The sequence below is a fragment of the Kogia breviceps genome, chromosome 4 (assembly GCF_026419965.1).
Source record: "Kogia breviceps isolate mKogBre1 chromosome 4, mKogBre1 haplotype 1, whole genome shotgun sequence".
NCBI classification, from domain to species: Eukaryota; Metazoa; Chordata; class Mammalia; order Artiodactyla; family Physeteridae; genus Kogia; species Kogia breviceps.
This window is the reverse complement of record NC_081313.1, coordinates 168701349-168718438: the sequence shown is the minus strand read 5'-3', so window position 1 is coordinate 168718438 and position 17090 is coordinate 168701349. Positions and strand designations below refer to the sequence as shown.

Sequence of the window (17090 nt, the reverse complement as noted above, 5' to 3'; positions counted from 1 at the left end):
AAGACAGCCTAGCCTGTTCCCAGACAGGACAGTTGGCAAACTTGCACATTTTTTCTCTAAATTGCCACCCAGCTTTTAGTAATCCTTCCCTGATCCACTTTATCTTGGGGTCCCCATGAGATGGCTCACTGATGCCATAGAAGAGCTTAGGTCTGCATGTCTGTCGAGTGACCTGGAGTGACATCTGCAGGCCCACCTGTGAGTACTGCATGGCTGCAGGGGTGACATTGGCCTTTTGCTCTCTCTGCTCTCCAGGATTACTATAAGATCATTAAAACACCTATGGATATGGGAACAATAAAGAAGCGCTTGGAAAACAACTATTACTGGAATGCTCAGGAATGTATCCAGGACTTCAACACTATGTTTACAAATTGTTATATCTACAACAAGGTGAGATGTGGGGGCTGATGGAGAAGGAGAAGGTAAAGGAGGAGGTGGGCGTGTCTAGAACCCATTGGGCAGGGGTGCTGGGTGCAGGTGGGATCAGAGTCCAACGAGAGGAGACCATTGGCGGCAGAGGTAAATGGGACCGCTGGTTTTGCCTGTGACTGTGTGTGTTTCTTTTGAGGCCAAAAACATTTTGGTCATGTTTCCAAGCTGTCCTTGTTAGCTGGAAGCATGTGCTTCTGATACCCTTAGGACTTTGGTTCTTGAGCATGTCTACTAGAGAAGGTGTGAAAAGGACAGTGATGACTCATTATAAAGTCTCTTTGGATGACACAAATTGTCAGGAAGGAGCCTACCAAGATATAGTTGTACAAAGGTGTGCTCAAACAGAAACCTGAATGTGAGAGAGGGTACAGTGGGGCCCACCCGCCGCATCTGGAACTGTGGACATGACCATTGACAGCTAATTGCCATAGAATCAAGTGTCCCCTTCCAGGGTCTTACATGTAGACGTAAATATCACTTAACCCAGTAGCCGAACCATTCAGCTTGATTGTGCCTTGAAGCCAGATCATTTGTTTACAGTCTCAGCTCTCACCACTAGGTTTAAGGGAAATGTGGACAGATGAGGTTCTCCATTTAGAGCTGAGTGGGAACAGCATGTGGCAGAGCGGGGACCCATAAGGCAGTGTGAAGTAGGTATTTCCCCAAGCCCCAGTGAGCTGCTTTGGGGGGATATACTAGGGAACATTATTGGAGCCCTGCTCATGTATCTGTGGCAAGAAATCCTGTGTAATTCAAATAATTCTAGTGATGTTGCATTATGTCGAAGGAGGCTCTAGTGCAAGGGGGGCCCCTGTGTGTGATTGGCCGTGCTTGATAGATACTTAAGGCATTGGGATGGTTTCTCAAGCCAGAGGTTAAAAGACCAGAGAGGCAGCAGACCTGCAGGCATATGAAGCTTCCTTGATGCCAGGTAGGATAGCTGTATTTTGGCCCTTTGGGGTTTAGATGGGGGAATAACCCTGAATCACTTTGGAGCATAGGGTGGGGAGCTCTTGTTCTGTCTAGAAAGGTGGGGAGGGCTTTCCAACCCTCACCCCATGTGTCTCCTCTTTTAGCCTGGAGATGACATAGTCTTAATGGCAGAAGCTCTGGAGAAGCTCTTCTTGCAAAAAATCAACGAACTGCCCACTGAAGAAACTGAGATCATGATAGTCCAGGCAAAAGGAAGAGGACGTGGGAGGAAAGAAGCAGGTAGGGTACCTTCCGTGTCCCCAGCACTATTAGCTTCACACTGAAATAGCCTGTGGCAAAGTGGGGACCCATAAGGCAGTGTGAAATGGGCATTTCCGCAAGCCCCAGTGAGCCACTTTGGGGATATACTGGGGAACAGTAAAGCAGGGAAATTGGCTTTATTTCTCCCTAGTCTTTGCTAGGCTTCTCCAATTTCACTGGGAGACTGGGAGTCGTGGGAAGACAACTATATTATACACTCCCTGCATTGTTGCTGTTTGGGTATGGTGAGGCCAGGTTCATCAGGGGAACCAGCCCAGAGGGTCATACGACCATGTGACCCTCCAGCAAAGTAGAAAAAATTGGGCCTAGATTTTTTTTTTTTTTTTTTTTTGATGGACTTCAGTTAAAAAGAAAGTATAACTTTTTCAAAGCATTTTTAAATTATTTGAATTCTTCATCCCACCAGTGCTATAGTCAGTCTTTGTTTTTCATTTTAGATAAATTAACCTGATCAAGGGCAGTTTTAATTAATATTCCAGTCCTAGAGCCTTAAGGTTTGTTATTTGAATTATTTATTAATACACTTGTGTTGGAGCCATGTCTGCTATTTGATAGTCTTCTGAAGTCAAGCCCTCTTTGGCTATCTTAGCACCTACCCCTGCCCCCTAGCCTGACACAGGATTCTGAAGGCCAGCTGGTAGGGAGTAGCCTACTCATGAAATGTTTCTGTCTAGGAAAAGTTTAAACAGCTGCCTTCTGCATCTTGCCATCCGCAGCTCCGTGCTGCAGAAAGGTGATGTTTGCAAGGTAGCCTGTGCTGTGAGTTGTTTGCTTCTCTGAGGAGTGGGCTTTCACGTAACTTCCTATCCCACGTGGAAGTGGTGGCTTCATGGGAGCAGAGGGGGTTGGCTAGATCCCCTGCAGTGCTGAGGGGTAGCCACGGAGAGCTGGCCTTGAGGGTCACCCCTTAGCCTTGGAACCTGCCCAGAGGCGTCCAGTATCCTTACGACCAAGGAGCCCCATCCTCCTTGCCTGGGACAAGGGGTTTGGTCTTTACATGGGGTGGATATAGGACCTCGTGTGTTTCGGCTCACCCACACAACTGCAGGGAGGCAGTCTGAGCCGGTCATGAAGGGCAGCAGCCATCCAGCCTCCCCCTGTGATTCAGAGAGGTGGGGGTAGCCAATTTCCAGAAAGCTTGGCCAGGGCTGCCGATTCCAGTCCCCTGCCAGAAATGCTTACTCAGAAGGCAGTGTTTCTGGGAATGAGGACAGCTCTGCCTGAAAGCACCAAGGAGCATTTTTTTGCTGTCACTGTCCTGGTGCTGACTCTCAGCGTGTGTTTCCTGTTCCTTTGGCTCAAGCCTTCATGCTTGTGAAGGGGTCTCTGTGCCCAAGTCCCCAAGTCAGGACTTGGAGCCAGGACACCCCAGGAAGCGTGGAATGTGGTGTGCCACTGCTCTCAGAGCCCCCTGGGACAGGTGGACAGATTTGGCTGAGGTCCAAGATATTTAGGCTGTTCTGTGTCTTAGACAAATAGTTACAGAGACACTGTGTGCCGTGCGCACGCCAGTGTATGCTTGCCACGTGTGGCAGTGTCCCCACAAGGTCAGCCGGCGTACAGACATGGCATCTAACCACTTGTCCCTTTTATGATTGGTAGGGACAGCAAAACCTGGCGTCTCTACGGTACCAAACACAACGCAAGCATCGACTCCTCCGCAGACCCAGACCCCTCAGCAGAATCCTCCACCCGTGCAGGCCACACCTCACCCCTTTCCCGCTGTCACCGCAGACCTCATCGTCCAGACCCCTGTCATGACAGTGGTGCCTCCCCAGCCACTGCAGACGCCCCCGCCGGTGCCCCCCCAGCCACTGCCCCCACCCGCACCAGCACCCCAGCCTGTGCAGAGCCACCCGCCCATCATCGCGGCCACCCCACAGCCTGTGAAGGTGAGCGTACTGTGCGTGTGTGTGGCCCAGCCTGACCACTGGCTGGCTCTGGTCACCTCAGCTAGATGACCCTTGCCTCCCCTTCCGCTCCATTGTAGTGAGGCTTAACAGAAGACAGTCACCTATCCTTGCTGATGCTTCTGGCTCCCAGGGCACTTGTGGGTATTTAGGACCTGGGGGGATCAAGCTGTGTTTAAGTCAGCACAGCCTAAAAGCTGCTGTCTTGCTGACCCACAGATCCCATAATTGAGTAAGACCTCCCAGGGGGTTGCTGCCCCCCTTCCCGTTTCTAATTTAGACTGCATATTTGCAGGTGCTGTCTAAATAGCCTCTGAAATGTGCCTCCCATGGGTGGCCAGAGTGACAGAGGTTGGCTCTGGGAGAGGTCCCTGGCATGTAGGAAACTGCTTTCAGAAGTCTCTTTGGCCTCTGGTGAGCAGATCCCACACTCAGTTGTGTGCTTTCTCCTGCCACTGGCAGGGTCCTGTCCCAGCTGCAGAACAAAGTGGGGGGACAGGGTTTCCGTATCTTTAGTCCTTCACCTGTGGAATTTACCTTTGGGCCCTGTTCCCTGTGAGTGTTGAGACCCTAGAAAGGACCTGGCTTCAGGAGTGACCCTGAGGGCCTGCTGTGCCGGCCGCTGCCTCTGACCGTGCCTATCGCGCCTGTGCTCTCGGCAGACAAAGAAGGGGGTTAAGAGGAAAGCGGACACCACCACCCCCACCACCATCGACCCCATTCACGAGCCACCCTCACTGCCCCCGGAGCCCAAGACCACCAAGCTGGTGGGCCCCCGGCGGGAGAGCAGCCGGCCTGTTAAGCCCCCGAAGAAGGACGTGCCCGACTCGCAGCAGCACCCAGCGCCAGATAAAAGCAGCAAGGTCTCAGAGCAGCTCAAGTGCTGTAGTGGCATTCTCAAGGAGATGTTTGCCAAGAAGCACGCAGCTTACGCCTGGCCTTTCTACAAGCCCGTGGACGTGGAGGCGCTGGGCCTGCATGACTACTGTGACATCATCAAGCACCCCATGGACATGAGCACAATCAAGGTTAGTGGGTGTGCCCCTGGAGCTGGGGAAGCGGCTCCCTGGGACAAGGAAGGCCAGCACCTCTGAGGCCTATCCAAGAGGAGGGCCCAGTCTTAGTAGCTGTCTAGGCTCTTCTCACCAACCCAGGGAAGCCCAGTGCCCCCTGCTGGAGATTATGGGGACATCATCTGAGAGCATGTGGTCATTTTGGTCACAGACAGCAATGCTGCCCTTTCCCTCATCTGAGGAGGAGCCCTCTTGTGGCCTTGAGGCCCAGTGCCCATAGATACCTTCACATGGTAGATGCTCCTGGAGAGTTTGGGGAGTGGTGACTTTGTCAGGCTCTATATCATGGAGAAGGCCTTGGTGTCTCTTAGTAAGAGGCACACAAGTGCTGGCATTTTCACTGTAGTATTTTGAGGCCTTGTTTTGGTTTTATTTTAAGCCTTTTGGCACTTTTCGCCTTCTGAGAGTGGAGTAAGCCTGCCCAAATGTGGGATGGGCAGAGCAGGGGACATTGCTATGTTCCTTTTGACCAGTGTCCTGTCTGATGTCACCAGGACAAGTACAGGCCAGGTCAGAACTGGGCCCAGCCCTCCCTTTGGAGTTCTGGCTTAAGCAATACCTCTGTGTCTTCTCTGTCTACTTGCCTTTTAGCCAGGCACAGTGGGTGGGTTTTCATGCTAGCCAGGGCAGTTCCTGGCCCTGAGACTTGCTGTTGGAGTATCTCCTTGTCCACCTGGTGCTGAGAACTGGGGTGATAACCTCTCCCCACTATGGTCTGGGTTAAACCCAGAGCCATTGAGAAGTTGACTTGCTCCTTCCTACAGGCAGCCCTCCTTGTTGCCACCTCCCCATTGGTGCAGGGGCAGCCATGGCTAACCAGGACCCGTCCTGTCTTTCTAGTCTAAACTGGAGGCCCGTGAGTACCGTGATGCTCAGGAATTTGGTGCCGATGTCCGATTGATGTTCTCCAACTGCTACAAATACAACCCTCCTGACCATGAGGTGGTGGCCATGGCCCGCAAGCTCCAGGTGAGGCTCTGGCGGAGCTCCGGGTGTGGCATCCTGCAGAGGAGCAAGCTGGCTGGGGTCCTGGGTGGGCCAGGCCGCTATGGGCCTTGGCAGATTTTGTCACTTGCTTTGGTATAATGCCATGTTGCTTTGGAAGAGTGGACTAAAGTCAGGATAACACATAAATTTTACATTGGGATTATTTCCTTATAATTAAAGCAGGGTGGTTGGTTATGGTCTTGGGCATTTTGGATTTTGGGGTGTTCCACTGAAAGCCCCCCACCCACCTGCATTCGGTTGCCCTTGGCTGGAAGAGTGCGTGTCCTGTGCATGGCCCAACCTCTTCTCCAAAACAGACCTGTCTCAAGTTGACGAGGGACACTCTTGCCAGGTAGACAGTTTGTCACAGTTGTGAGCTGAAATAACTGCCCAACTGTAGGCATTTCTTCACCAGAGCCTTGAAAGCCTTTGTTTGCCTTCCCGCTTCAGGGCGGCCGCTTCTAGATGTTCTGTGTGGCCGTGATGCACTAATGGGTGGGATTCGTGACCCCTTCAAGTTGATTCTGGGTGATTTACACTGTGGAGTGCACACATGGGTGGAAGGGAGGGGCAGATTACAGCATAAATATGTGAACTAACTCCATTTTTTTCTATTTAAAAAAAAAGGAAAATATAAATTTAAACAAATTTAAACAGAGACATATCTTTGGGTAGAATGATCAGGAGTTAAAAATTCTGGAGAAAAAAGTAGATATTTAGTACTGTTATAGTCTGTTTTTTTATTATTATTATTATTATTATTATTATTTGAAATTACACATAATAAAAATTCCCAGCCTCCTCTCCCCAAGGCCTCAGGTTGCACTTCTGCTTTCAGGGTCAGAGCAGACTGTGGGCTGGGCCACCTGCTGTCACAAGGTACAGGTCCAGTCTGCACATCCTGCATCAGGCCCTCTCCTTGCATCTGGGTGGGGATTTCTCACACCGGCTTTCTCAGCCATCTGTGAAATGCTTCCAGAAGCGAGGCTTGCAAAAGGCCTTTGGTGACCTGTGGGTTGGTGTCTATCAGAGGTCACCTGAGCCCTGCTTGCTTGCCTGCCTCCCACCTCTTTTAGCTCCACACGTTGTCATGCATTCACCAACATAGTGTCTCCTGTGTCATCATGTTGTGTAGCCAAGGCATGGTCCCCTTTGTTCTTTCAGTGCAGCCTGTCTGGGTTAGCCTTTAGTGCCCTGAAACTCTAGGTGTTTAAAAAAAAAACAACTTATTAGCATGGACCTGGCTATCGTTAAACACACACTCAGACTTGAAGGTTTGTATCTCTACTGGCTGTTTATTAGTTTTATTTTATCTGAGGTTTTTTTTGTTTCATTCTGTTTTATGTTTTTGGAAGGGGGACTCTCTTTAATTCAGTGCTATGTTGTCTGCTTTCTTCACAAAGCTTCCTTTTTCAGTATTTACTTTTACATTTCCCATCCTTGAAGCAGATCAGGGTTTATAACTTTTCTGCAAATCTCATATGTAGCCACTAGGTGGCAGTGGTGCCCAGAGAGAGAGCGTGCGGGAGAGGGAGAGGCGCACCCACCCCTTTTACCCATTTTCTCTCTCCTTCTCCTCCCTGAGGACTTGGATAGCATTTGCCCAGATTAATACCCATGCCCTTTATTTGCCCTCATGCAAACAGCTAAACCAAAACAGGTTCTCTGTCAGCACCAAAGATCACTATTTTGAGCGACTTTATTTAAAAAGAAGAAAGAAGATATTCTGATATATATTAGCTCTTTGTCTTCCTAATTTTTGTGCCTGTTTTAAGGGGTGTTTTTTTGTTTCTTTTGCTTTTTTTCCCCTTCTGGGAGCGGCATGAACATGCCCAGACATGGGATTTGCTCATAGCAAGGGCACTGAGATGTTTGCCACAAAGCAGCCTCTTTTCTAAACATTGACTCCAGATACCAGGCTGGATGGGACAAGGTCCTTGCCCTCGAGGAGGGTCCACTTCAGGTGGGGGGAGAGGGCAGTGCGCAGTGGGCCACTCAGCACGGCGCTGCCTCTACCTCCCACTTGTTTAGTCCCTTGCAGGGTGGGTCTCCATGCTGTTGAAAGTTAACATGCCAGGAGGCAGGTGGGGGTGTCTGATTCAGCCCAGTTGATGTGGCAGGCCCCCTATGTGGACTTCTCCTCTAGAAGGCAGTTCCTGTATTTTGTAGCATTTTGAGCTGTGTTTTCTTCTTTCTTTTGAAGCTTTCTAGGATCAGCATGGTTTAGGTGGCGAGATTGCCCACTGGGGAGGAGGAGTAACAAAATCCCAGTCCTTGTTTGCTTCAGTAAGAGGTGTAGGGACCTACTGTCTCTTAATTAGGCTGTGCCTGAAGACTGGGATTTACCCAGAAAGTTTTACGGGAAAGGATCCACTTTATATTCCTCTTCCAGCCTCTAAATTCTGGGCCTTCAGAAAACCCACATCCCGTCACCCGGCAGCTGTGGTCACAAAGATAGTCAGGAGCCCCTGGGCTCAGGGTTTCTTTGGGAGCCTGAGCGTGGCTTGAGCTGAGGGCTGCTAGCCTAGCTGGTGGGCCCAGAGGTGCTGGTGGTACTGTCCTCTACTCTCTGTTCTATTGTGAAGTGAGGAGTAATTTAGGAAGTTTTGCACCTATGCGGAGTTACCAGAGTTTTATTTTGAGAGAAAGCGCAAATTCATGGTGATATGCAGTTTTTACAGCAAGGAAAAAAATTAAACTGAGAAAAGTGTGTTGGGGTCCTGCATTAGATCCCAGAGGTAGGAAGCTTTTGAAGTGTGTGTGAGAGTGTGTTTGTGTATTTGAGTGTTCACTCATGGCCGCATCCCCAGCACCTGGCACCTCGTGTGCCTCCACGGCCTACATTCTACTCCCCACCTCTGCCCTCGTTATGCCCAGGTGTGGCTAAGCCTCACAGCAATATCCAGGCATGGCCAAAGAGGGGTGACTGGGCAAGACCTCCTCCTTGGGTCTCCACCTGTGCTCAGCTGCAGACTGGTTTGCCTGGGAGTCTTCGGACACTGCAGCCTCCCAGCACCTGAGCGTCTCTGTATCACTAAAGGGGAAGGGGGGAGCTCCCTCCATGAATCTGATGTAGCCCAGAGTAGATGGCCCTGGTCAACATTCCAGCAAGAGAAGATACTTCCTCTCTGAAACCAGTGTTCTTTCTGATGTCGAGAATTGCGACATGGCTCAGATTCCTGGAGTGGGGTGGAGGTAATGTCACACCAGACAGAGTAGATGGGTTCACCTGAATACACTGCCAGCTCTAGTGCAGAAGCCATGAGCCCCTGCTCCCCTGGTGGATGCTGGTTGTTGGTGTTCACTGCTCCTTCCTGTCACTGTCCTCCCTCATGAGATACTTGCCCTGGGTGCATCTCATTGGGTTTTACCGTCCTCTTGTCTGCCCCCGCGCCCCTTTGACCTTTCTTTTGTACCATCCTCCTGGGTGTCTGCAGCTGTTTCCTCCTCTCATTCTTTGGTCTCAAGTTCCCCAAAGGCTCTTTGCCACCCCTTGCTGTTTCTACCTTAGCACTTAGGGCACTTTACAACTATTTGTGTTCACCCCTTGAGGGCAGGGAGCACATCATTCTTGTTTACCACAGAGCAGGTGCAAGTCTCAGCCACTTGGGAACGTTTTCTGCAGCAGCCCTTAGCTCACTGGCACACAGGCCCGAGTGTGTTTCCTAGGATGTCCCCCACTTGGGCTGGTGCAGGTGGGAGGATGATGGGGTCATTCAGCTGGGCACAGCCAGGAGGCGGGCAACCCACCTGGCTTTTGTCTCATGCTCCTTGCTATTTGGTCTTGGGGCTTTGGGAGGGCAGGGGCCAGAAGCAGCTGGGGAGGGGAATGAGGCCTTAGGGTGGGTGCCACCCCCATTTCTACAATAGTCACAGCCTGTGGGGCAGGAACAAGGATGTCCTTGTGGTAGGGGTAGAGCTGTCTGGCAGCTGGCATGGGGTCTAGGTTCACAGACCAGTGGCATGAGATAGCTTCCGCTTGGTAAACTGTCACCTCCCAGCAGCACCAAGTGCTTGACCCTGCTTGCCACCCTTCTCCCTTCTTGGGGTCTTGATGCCCTGCCACCTTCTTAGACACATTTCTCTAAGAGCAGGCCTGGCTCTTCCAGATGCTCATGTGGGTCAGTCATGGACCTGAGCCTGCCCACATCCAGGGCACCGTGAGCAGAGAGGGTCTTGCTCACCTGGTGTGAAGCCCCCCTCTCCCTGGCAGCTTGAATGATAATGGTATCTGGTCATCCTTCCTCTTTGTCTTTTCTGTTGCTCTCAGATCTGTTTCATGATTTATTTCTGATTAAATTAGAAAGTTTTTGCCTTTCTAGTACTTAAACTGAAAACCACTCAGATAGCAGAGTTCAGGCAGCACCTTGCTGAGAGGAGAACCTGCCTTGGAGGAGGCAGAACCTGAGTAGTCTGGAGGGGAGGGGACAGTACCACAGTTGTGTGGAATGTCTGCCCTGCTGCCCAGGTCACTCTTTTCCAGTTTCCTGGGGGCGGGGAAACCTGAAGCTGCGTTCCAGAGACATCAGGAGAGACTTCTAGGGTGGGTTCTGTCAAATACACTCAAGTTTGCAATAGCAGCCTTGGAGCTCGACCCCACAGCCCTTCTGGGCCATGCTGCTCTCTCACACATCGATTCACACTTGAAGAAGGCCCCCCTTCTGTTATGTGAATTGCTGTGTTAACTGACTTATTCCAGGCTTAAAGCAGGTCTCAAAATCCTACTGGAAAACCAGGTCTCAGGATCTCCTGGGGTGGGATCCTATGCCCAGTCAGCCCAGGGCCTCTGCTCACGTTGCTTGCACCTCACAAGACAAGGCTGGCTCTCTCCCATAGCCTACCCTCAGCGCCCCATATCTCATCTATACCTTTCTCACGTTTCTGGTGTACCCTGGAGATGCCCCAGGCAGTGGCATGGCCCTGCTCAGTTATGTGCCCACTACAGCGAGGACTTGATCTCCTCACTGGCTGTGGGCTCTGTGCTGGGCACGCTCCCACCTTGGGACCTTTGTTCCCTCTGGAACTCTAAAACTGCAGACCCCACCTGCTCCCTATGGGAATGTGAACCGTAAGACCCCTGTTCTGTTCACTGTTGTGTCCTGGTGCCTGGCCCACCGTCCAGAAGGCTCCCTTGAGATGTGCTGACTGAATGAGCATCAACCTGATGGGAGCCTCAGAGCACTCTTTCTGTGGGTCCTGTCCGGGCTTGTCATCTGTCAAGGATCCCCAGACTGATGTCCTCATTGGGCTGGCTATCTCCTGTGATATGAATCACCTGTCCTTACCTCAGCTGTGTCTCCCAGGGAGTGGGTGCCATGCCAGGCCATGTCGGGAGCACCTTTCTCCCCAAAGTGAGATTTGAAAGAGCAGTGTTGAAAGAGTCATCAGGGGGCCCTTGCCAGCCCCTTGCCTTAGTGATAAGGAAGGGGGTCACCATTGACTCGGCCTTCTTTGCTTCCTGTTGAGTCACCCCCAGCAGCCAGGGATAGTGTGACGCTGGGCCACAGTCCAGGCGCCCCCAGGGCACCCAGCAGCCCTCACGGGCACAGCTTCCCCTGCCCCTCACCTCCAGGATGTGTTCGAGATGCGCTTTGCCAAGATGCCGGATGAGCCCGAGGAGCCTGTGGTGGCTGTGTCCTCCCCAGCGGTGCCACCGCCCACCAAGGTTGTGGCCCCGCCCTCATCCAGTGACAGCAGCAGCGATAGCTCCTCAGACAGTGACAGCTCCACTGATGACTCCGAGGAGGAGCGAGCCCAACGACTGGCTGAGCTCCAGGAGCAGGTGAGGACACAGGCAGCCCCATTTTCAAACCACAACTCCCCGCCACCCCCTACCTCCCCCACCATCCTGAGTTCCAGTATGAGCAGAATTCCCACTGGTCCCCTTGTGCCAGGTCAGGTGCATATTGTTCATATTTAAATGTACACTGTGGGTATGGAGATGGGGTGACGTGGCTGTCCCCTGGGCAGAGATGAGACTTTTGGATCCTTCTGGTATTTGGAAGGAGGAGGCCAAGCCAGCATGTGCATCTCTCCTGGGGCTTCCTGGATGTTCCTTTCTCTACAAGCTGGCCATTAGGCCTTTAGTGCCCACATGTGTCTATGCGCTCCTTTTTTTTAAAAATATATATATATTTGGCTACGCTGGGTCTAGTTGCCGAGTGCGGGTTCTTCGTTGCGGCATGTGGGCTCTGACCAGGGAATGAACCTGGGCCCCTTGCATTGGGAGCGCAGAGTCTTAACCACTGGACCACCAGGGAAGTCCCTGTCTATGCACTCTTGTCCAGCCTCTTTAGGGACCCTCTTCCTGGAACCAGCATGGTCATGGGGCTTGAGTGGCTCCTCTGACAAGGAGGACACTGGGCCACCCTGGGAGTTCAGGGTCTGGGTGGGCATGGATACTTCTGGATGTCTAGTGAGACGGCAGGTCGTGGAGCTGAGGGCCAGATACCAGGGTGATGGGAGTGTGTGTCTTGCTTGTCTGCTTCACAGCTCAAAGCCGTGCACGAGCAGCTTGCAGCCCTTTCACAGCCCCAGCAGAACAAACCAAAGAAAAAGGAGAAAGACAAAAAGGAAAAGAAAAAAGAAAAGCACAAAAAGAAAGAGGAAGTGGAGGAGAATAAGAAAAGCAAAGCCAAGGAACTTCCTCCCAAAAAGACCAAGAAAAATAATACCAGTAACAGCAACACAAGGTCTGTGGGTCACTCCTACCCCCACCAGTGCCCCTAGTCCAGATTGGGACAGTGGGGAGGGAGGCTACCTCTCTGCTCTTTTCTGGGATGGGCCTTTGAGGGAGAGAGGATAGCAGGTAGCATCACAGCAGCCCCCCCAGTTCACCATTTGTGGTCTCAACTGCAGCCATGTGCTCCCAGGAAGGCGCTGCCAGTGCCCACTGTTTCCTGTGAAGACCACTGGGTGGGGGTGTGGAAGCCTCCCCAAGCCCTAAATGGAGGGATATGTGCCCACCTTCCCCCAGGAACCCATTCTTAATGGTGTCTGCATCACCCCTTCATAGCAAGAAGGAGCCAGCACCCATGAAGAGCAAGCCCCCTCCCACATATGAGTCAGAGGAAGAAGACAAGTGCAAGCCCATGTCGTATGAAGAGAAGCGGCAGCTTAGCCTGGACATCAACAAGCTTCCTGGTGAGAAGCTGGGCCGCGTGGTGCACATCATTCAGTCGCGGGAGCCCTCACTCAAGAACTCCAACCCCGACGAGATCGAGATTGACTTCGAGACCCTGAAGCCATCCACCCTGCGTGAACTGGAGCGCTATGTCACCTCCTGTTTGCGGAAGAAAAGGAAACCTCAAGGTGCCCTTGGGCACCCTGGGGCGGTGGTGGGGGTGTTCCCAGTCCTCGGTGAGGGAGAGGGCTGGGCAGATTGGCCAGGCTGCTATCCTTGCACCTCTAGTAGTAAGGTTCCTGTTGGCACCTCCAGGTAACTTTGCCTTCCAGTCTCAGCCCTCATTCTCTGCAGGCTTGCTTTCTTTCCCTTTATAAAATCTGCATTCTTGACATAGAAATCTCTGAAGGGTTGTGACATCAGACTCAGCCCTAGGCTTATTGGTGCCTTTGTTGATCTCTGGCTGCTGGCCATCTGTGGTCCACCTGCACCTAGCTGTCCTAAGCCTTGCTCTGAGCAGCAGCAGCTTTCATCCCTAGCTTCCTGCCTCTGAGTCTTCCCCAAAAGCCACCTCCTACGTCTTTGGGGTCTCTGGGTGTGGGGGGCATGGCTAGGAGGAAAGGCATTAAGTTGGCACTGTGCCTGCCTGCTGTCTTCTCTAGCTTGTTGTGACACGCCCCACCCCCACCCCCCAGGTCTTCCAAGCAGCTCTTTTGTGTTATCAGTGCCTTGTCTTGGCTCACAACTTTTGCGTTAGAACCAGTAGGACTTAGGATCCACATCAGGGCTTTGCACACAGCCTTCATTCCAGCCTGGACTGACTCCTGGGGTCCTTGGCACACACACACACCCCTTCCTCCACCCAGGGCACCACACAGTGACACTCACCTCAGTCTGCACACTGAGGTGCTGGGAGATCCCTTGGGGCTCTTTCCTTGTCTTGGACTGTAATGTCCCCTTTAGGTCCTCTTTACCCACTGTCTTAGAAAAGTAGCTGAGGGAGCGTAATCCCAGCAGTTCCTTGTGTTAGAGAATTCCCTCCTGCCCTGGTCTCTTAATCCTTGATGAACCCTGCAAAAGGGTATTTTGAGAGATTGGAGGGGCCTTGAAAGTCCATTGTAAGCCAGGTGTTTGGCTGGCATGCATGGTAGGCTAGCTGCTTACCATTGGGAAATGTGGGTCTGGCCGGGGTTCGGAAGGATTGCAGCCTGCCATTAGGAGCAGCCCTCTGGCTCGTGGGACTCAGGGCCCTGCCTGACTCTGTCCCTGTTGCTTTATTGCAGCTGAGAAAGTTGATGTGATTGCTGGCTCCTCCAAGATGAAGGGCTTCTCATCCTCAGAGTCGGAGAGCACCAGCGAGTCCAGCTCCTCTGACAGCGAAGACTCTGAAACAGGTTAGGTGTCTAACTTAGAGTCTTGTCGGAATCATGCCTGTGCTCCATCCTGTGTCCAGGCTACCAGAGACCAGAGATGGCAGTCATAAGAACTTGCTGGGCCCTCCCATCTGTCCATCTGCCTGGTCACCGTGTTAATCTCTAGCTGGGGGGGCGGTAGCCCTGCACCTGCCCCCACACTACCCTCAACCTGGGCTGGGGCAGGGAAGACAGGTAGCCAGGGGTGTTGAGACTGCAGAGACCTGGGAAAGAAGGGGTGGGGGCAGATGATGGGATTGATCTTAGTGTGACCCTGCCCAGCCTCACAGTCTTCCATGTGTCACAGTTGCATGCAACACAGCCGTTCCAGGTGATGTGCTTTGGCAGGTGTGGAGCAGCCTGCTTTTGGCCCTGCTGTTCCTGGGGCTTAGGGCACTGCCATCCTCCCCAGAGTGTGCTCACTGCTGCATTGGCTACTTCTAACTGCACGCACTTGGACATGCGTGTCCTGTACCTCTAACAGTTCCTTCTCTCCATGCTCCATGGGCGTGCACTTGTATCCACTGGTGCGCCTGAGCAGCAGCTTTGACACGGGAGGTGGGGGCAGGTGGAGATGCTGAGAGCTGTGCCGGTGGTGGGGAAGGGGACCTTTCCTCCAGATATAAGCCCTCCTGGTTATTCTCAGGGGAGCAGATGGCTCAGGCTGGCCCAGAGGTGAGGCTAGGGAAGAAGCCTGGTGACGAACCTGTTCTGTGAGGTGGAGCTGGCCTTCTCTGTCTGGGTGAGCAGAGTTGTCCCTGGGCAGGTCTAACTCTATCAGCTGAGCAGACAGTCTGTGGACCACCCATGACCCTGCTCTGGGACCCTGGGCCTTTCCCTCCAGGCAGACTGTAATGTGCACATGCACAGTGGGAAACGTGTGTTTGGGCAACGAAGATTCCTGGTATATTCTTTCATGTACCTATTTAATCCCTGATATTTTATTCTAACTGGAAATAAACAATAAGCTCCACTTTGTTTACATAAATAATGTGACCTGGTGGTGCCAAGGAAGTTTGAGGATCATTTGCAGCAGTTGGAAAGAGTGAAGCTGCTCTGAGGTGTGTGGGTCCACAGGTCCTCCTGTGGGCTCAGCCTGCCTCTGTCCAGGGAAGCTGGGGACAAGGGGGCCTCTGGGTCTTGTCACTGCTCCTCTTCCCTTTTACAGTAAGGACACCAGGTTTCCCAAGTGTCGGGGGAGGGCTCTGGACTACCTCATTTTCAGTGGGCCAAAGTGACATGAAAGTCATTAAGTATATTCTGTATTTATTGAGCTCCTATTGTATGCAAAGATTGCTGTGAGTAGTTTGTTGGCTGCCTCTTTCTCCATCCTTCACCCTTTTTTCTTTCTTCCTAACCAGCTGCCCCTTCAATTGCTTTTTAAAATCTGTCTACCAGCAGGGGTCGCCGCATCTGGTGCTTGCTCAGGCAGAGCTGGCCCCAGGCCAGGGCCCAGGGCCCTTAGCAGGGTGAATGGCCATATTCTTGGGCCCAATTAGCATTCCTGGTGGCTGCTGACTTCTCACTTTCAGTGCCAGCCAAGCCTCAGGTTTGTCTTTCCCTCTGGGGTTTTGTACCTCCTGCATTTTCTAGCAGGCTACTTCTGCTAGGAGTTTCGTAGACTTTTCTCCTAAGGATCTGAACAACCAAAGAATACCCCAGAGGTTGAAATTGGCAGCGGACCTGATAGCTAAAACAGCATGGTTTGGCCCCACCCACCGTGGCACCTTAGGGGGCCATGACCATCACACCTGATGTCCCCGTTTCGAATCTGTGACTGTGGCCTTTGTCCCTGACTCCTGCTGCCGCCTGCTGTGGAGTGACCATGCCGGCATTTCTAGCAGCTCCCTGCCGAGATTTTTTTTTTTTCCCCTCCACATTTTTCCCCCTTTTAAAGAAGCTGGAAGGATTGTGCAACAAGTAATCTGAGAGTCCTGGGAACAGCTGTCCTGGCAGGAAGGAGGGTGAGATTTACAGTCTCAGAGCCGCCAGCCTGCAGGCTCCCAGGCTCCGGCAGTCCAGCCCTGGCGGCTCCCTCGGCTGCCTCCAGCTCCTTCCTCTTCCCAGGCACCCTCCCCACCTTGGGTTTTACGGGCCTCTCTTTTGTCTTCGTGGTCCTGACTTTTCTTCGCCTTCTGTGTGCACTGGAGAGCTTTGTTGGAGGCCAGCTGAGAGCTTTTACTCTTGGGAGGGACCCATTCTGTAGGTTTGTGCCCTGCAGCTCAGATGCTACAGGTTCCAAAGTAGGAGCTTGTGCCCTGGCACCACTGAATGTGGCCATCTGCCACCCCCATCCTGCACAGGAACCTGCACTTGCTCTCCAGGCAGCTCCTCCAGCAGCTATTCATGCTGGGTCCATGGAGCTGGGTAGATTTCTCTGACCAGTTAAAGGTGGTTCTGCCTTGTGGGGGATGGGGCCTAGTGGGGGGGGGCATTGAAGGTATTTCTCTTGGTCTTTGGGGGCTTAATTGTTTTGCCCTTCTTGTTCTTGTGTTTTCATTTGGATTAGTGCCGAAATTCCTAAGGGCCTATATTTGTCAGTTCTGCTGACACAGCCCCGAGACATGAATCACCAAAAGAAATTGAACCAGAGGCAGTAAGTTGGGGCTAGGGCAGTGGTACGTGGACTCCTCTCTGGCCACTGTCCATAGACAAGGATGCTGCTAGCTGCTCAGGACATGGGGCTGCTCCTTGGGGCAAGGCCGCTTCAGGGAGGCAGTGTGTCCACAGACTGGGGCGGAGGGGTTGTTTCTTTTCCAGCTCTGTCCCAGGCCACTATGTGTTCCTCCTCCGTCCAGCAGCATGCAGCACTGCTGGCCAGTCCCACCACATCTTTTGAACCCAGCTGTTACTTGAGTCGTGGTCTTCCGCTGAGCTTTGATTCTGGTTAAACTCT

The 17090-nt window shown here is 52.4% G+C and overlaps 1 protein-coding gene across 10 annotated transcripts in view; it reads left to right on the top strand.

The window, feature by feature from the left end:
* The window catches only part of BRD4 (bromodomain containing 4), an 82162-nt gene that overhangs the window by 51687 nt on the left and 13385 nt on the right, over positions 1-17090 (top strand). For 9 of the 10 annotated variants that reach the window (XM_059063212.2, XM_067032358.1, XM_059063214.2 and 6 more), the window contains 9 exons: positions 256-393; positions 1512-1647; positions 3292-3581; positions 4262-4627; positions 5513-5641; positions 11232-11441; positions 12152-12351; positions 12675-12970; positions 14066-14176. In XM_059063212.2, the coding sequence (XP_058919195.1) occupies positions 256-393; positions 1512-1647; positions 3292-3581; positions 4262-4627; positions 5513-5641; positions 11232-11441; positions 12152-12351; positions 12675-12970; positions 14066-14176 (1876 nt within the window). Of the gene's footprint in view, positions 1-255; positions 394-1511; positions 1648-3291; positions 3582-4261; positions 4628-5512; positions 5642-11231; positions 11442-12151; positions 12352-12635; positions 12971-14065; positions 14177-17090 lie in introns of all 10 variants that reach the window. The other variant, XM_067032355.1, reaches the window with a different exon arrangement.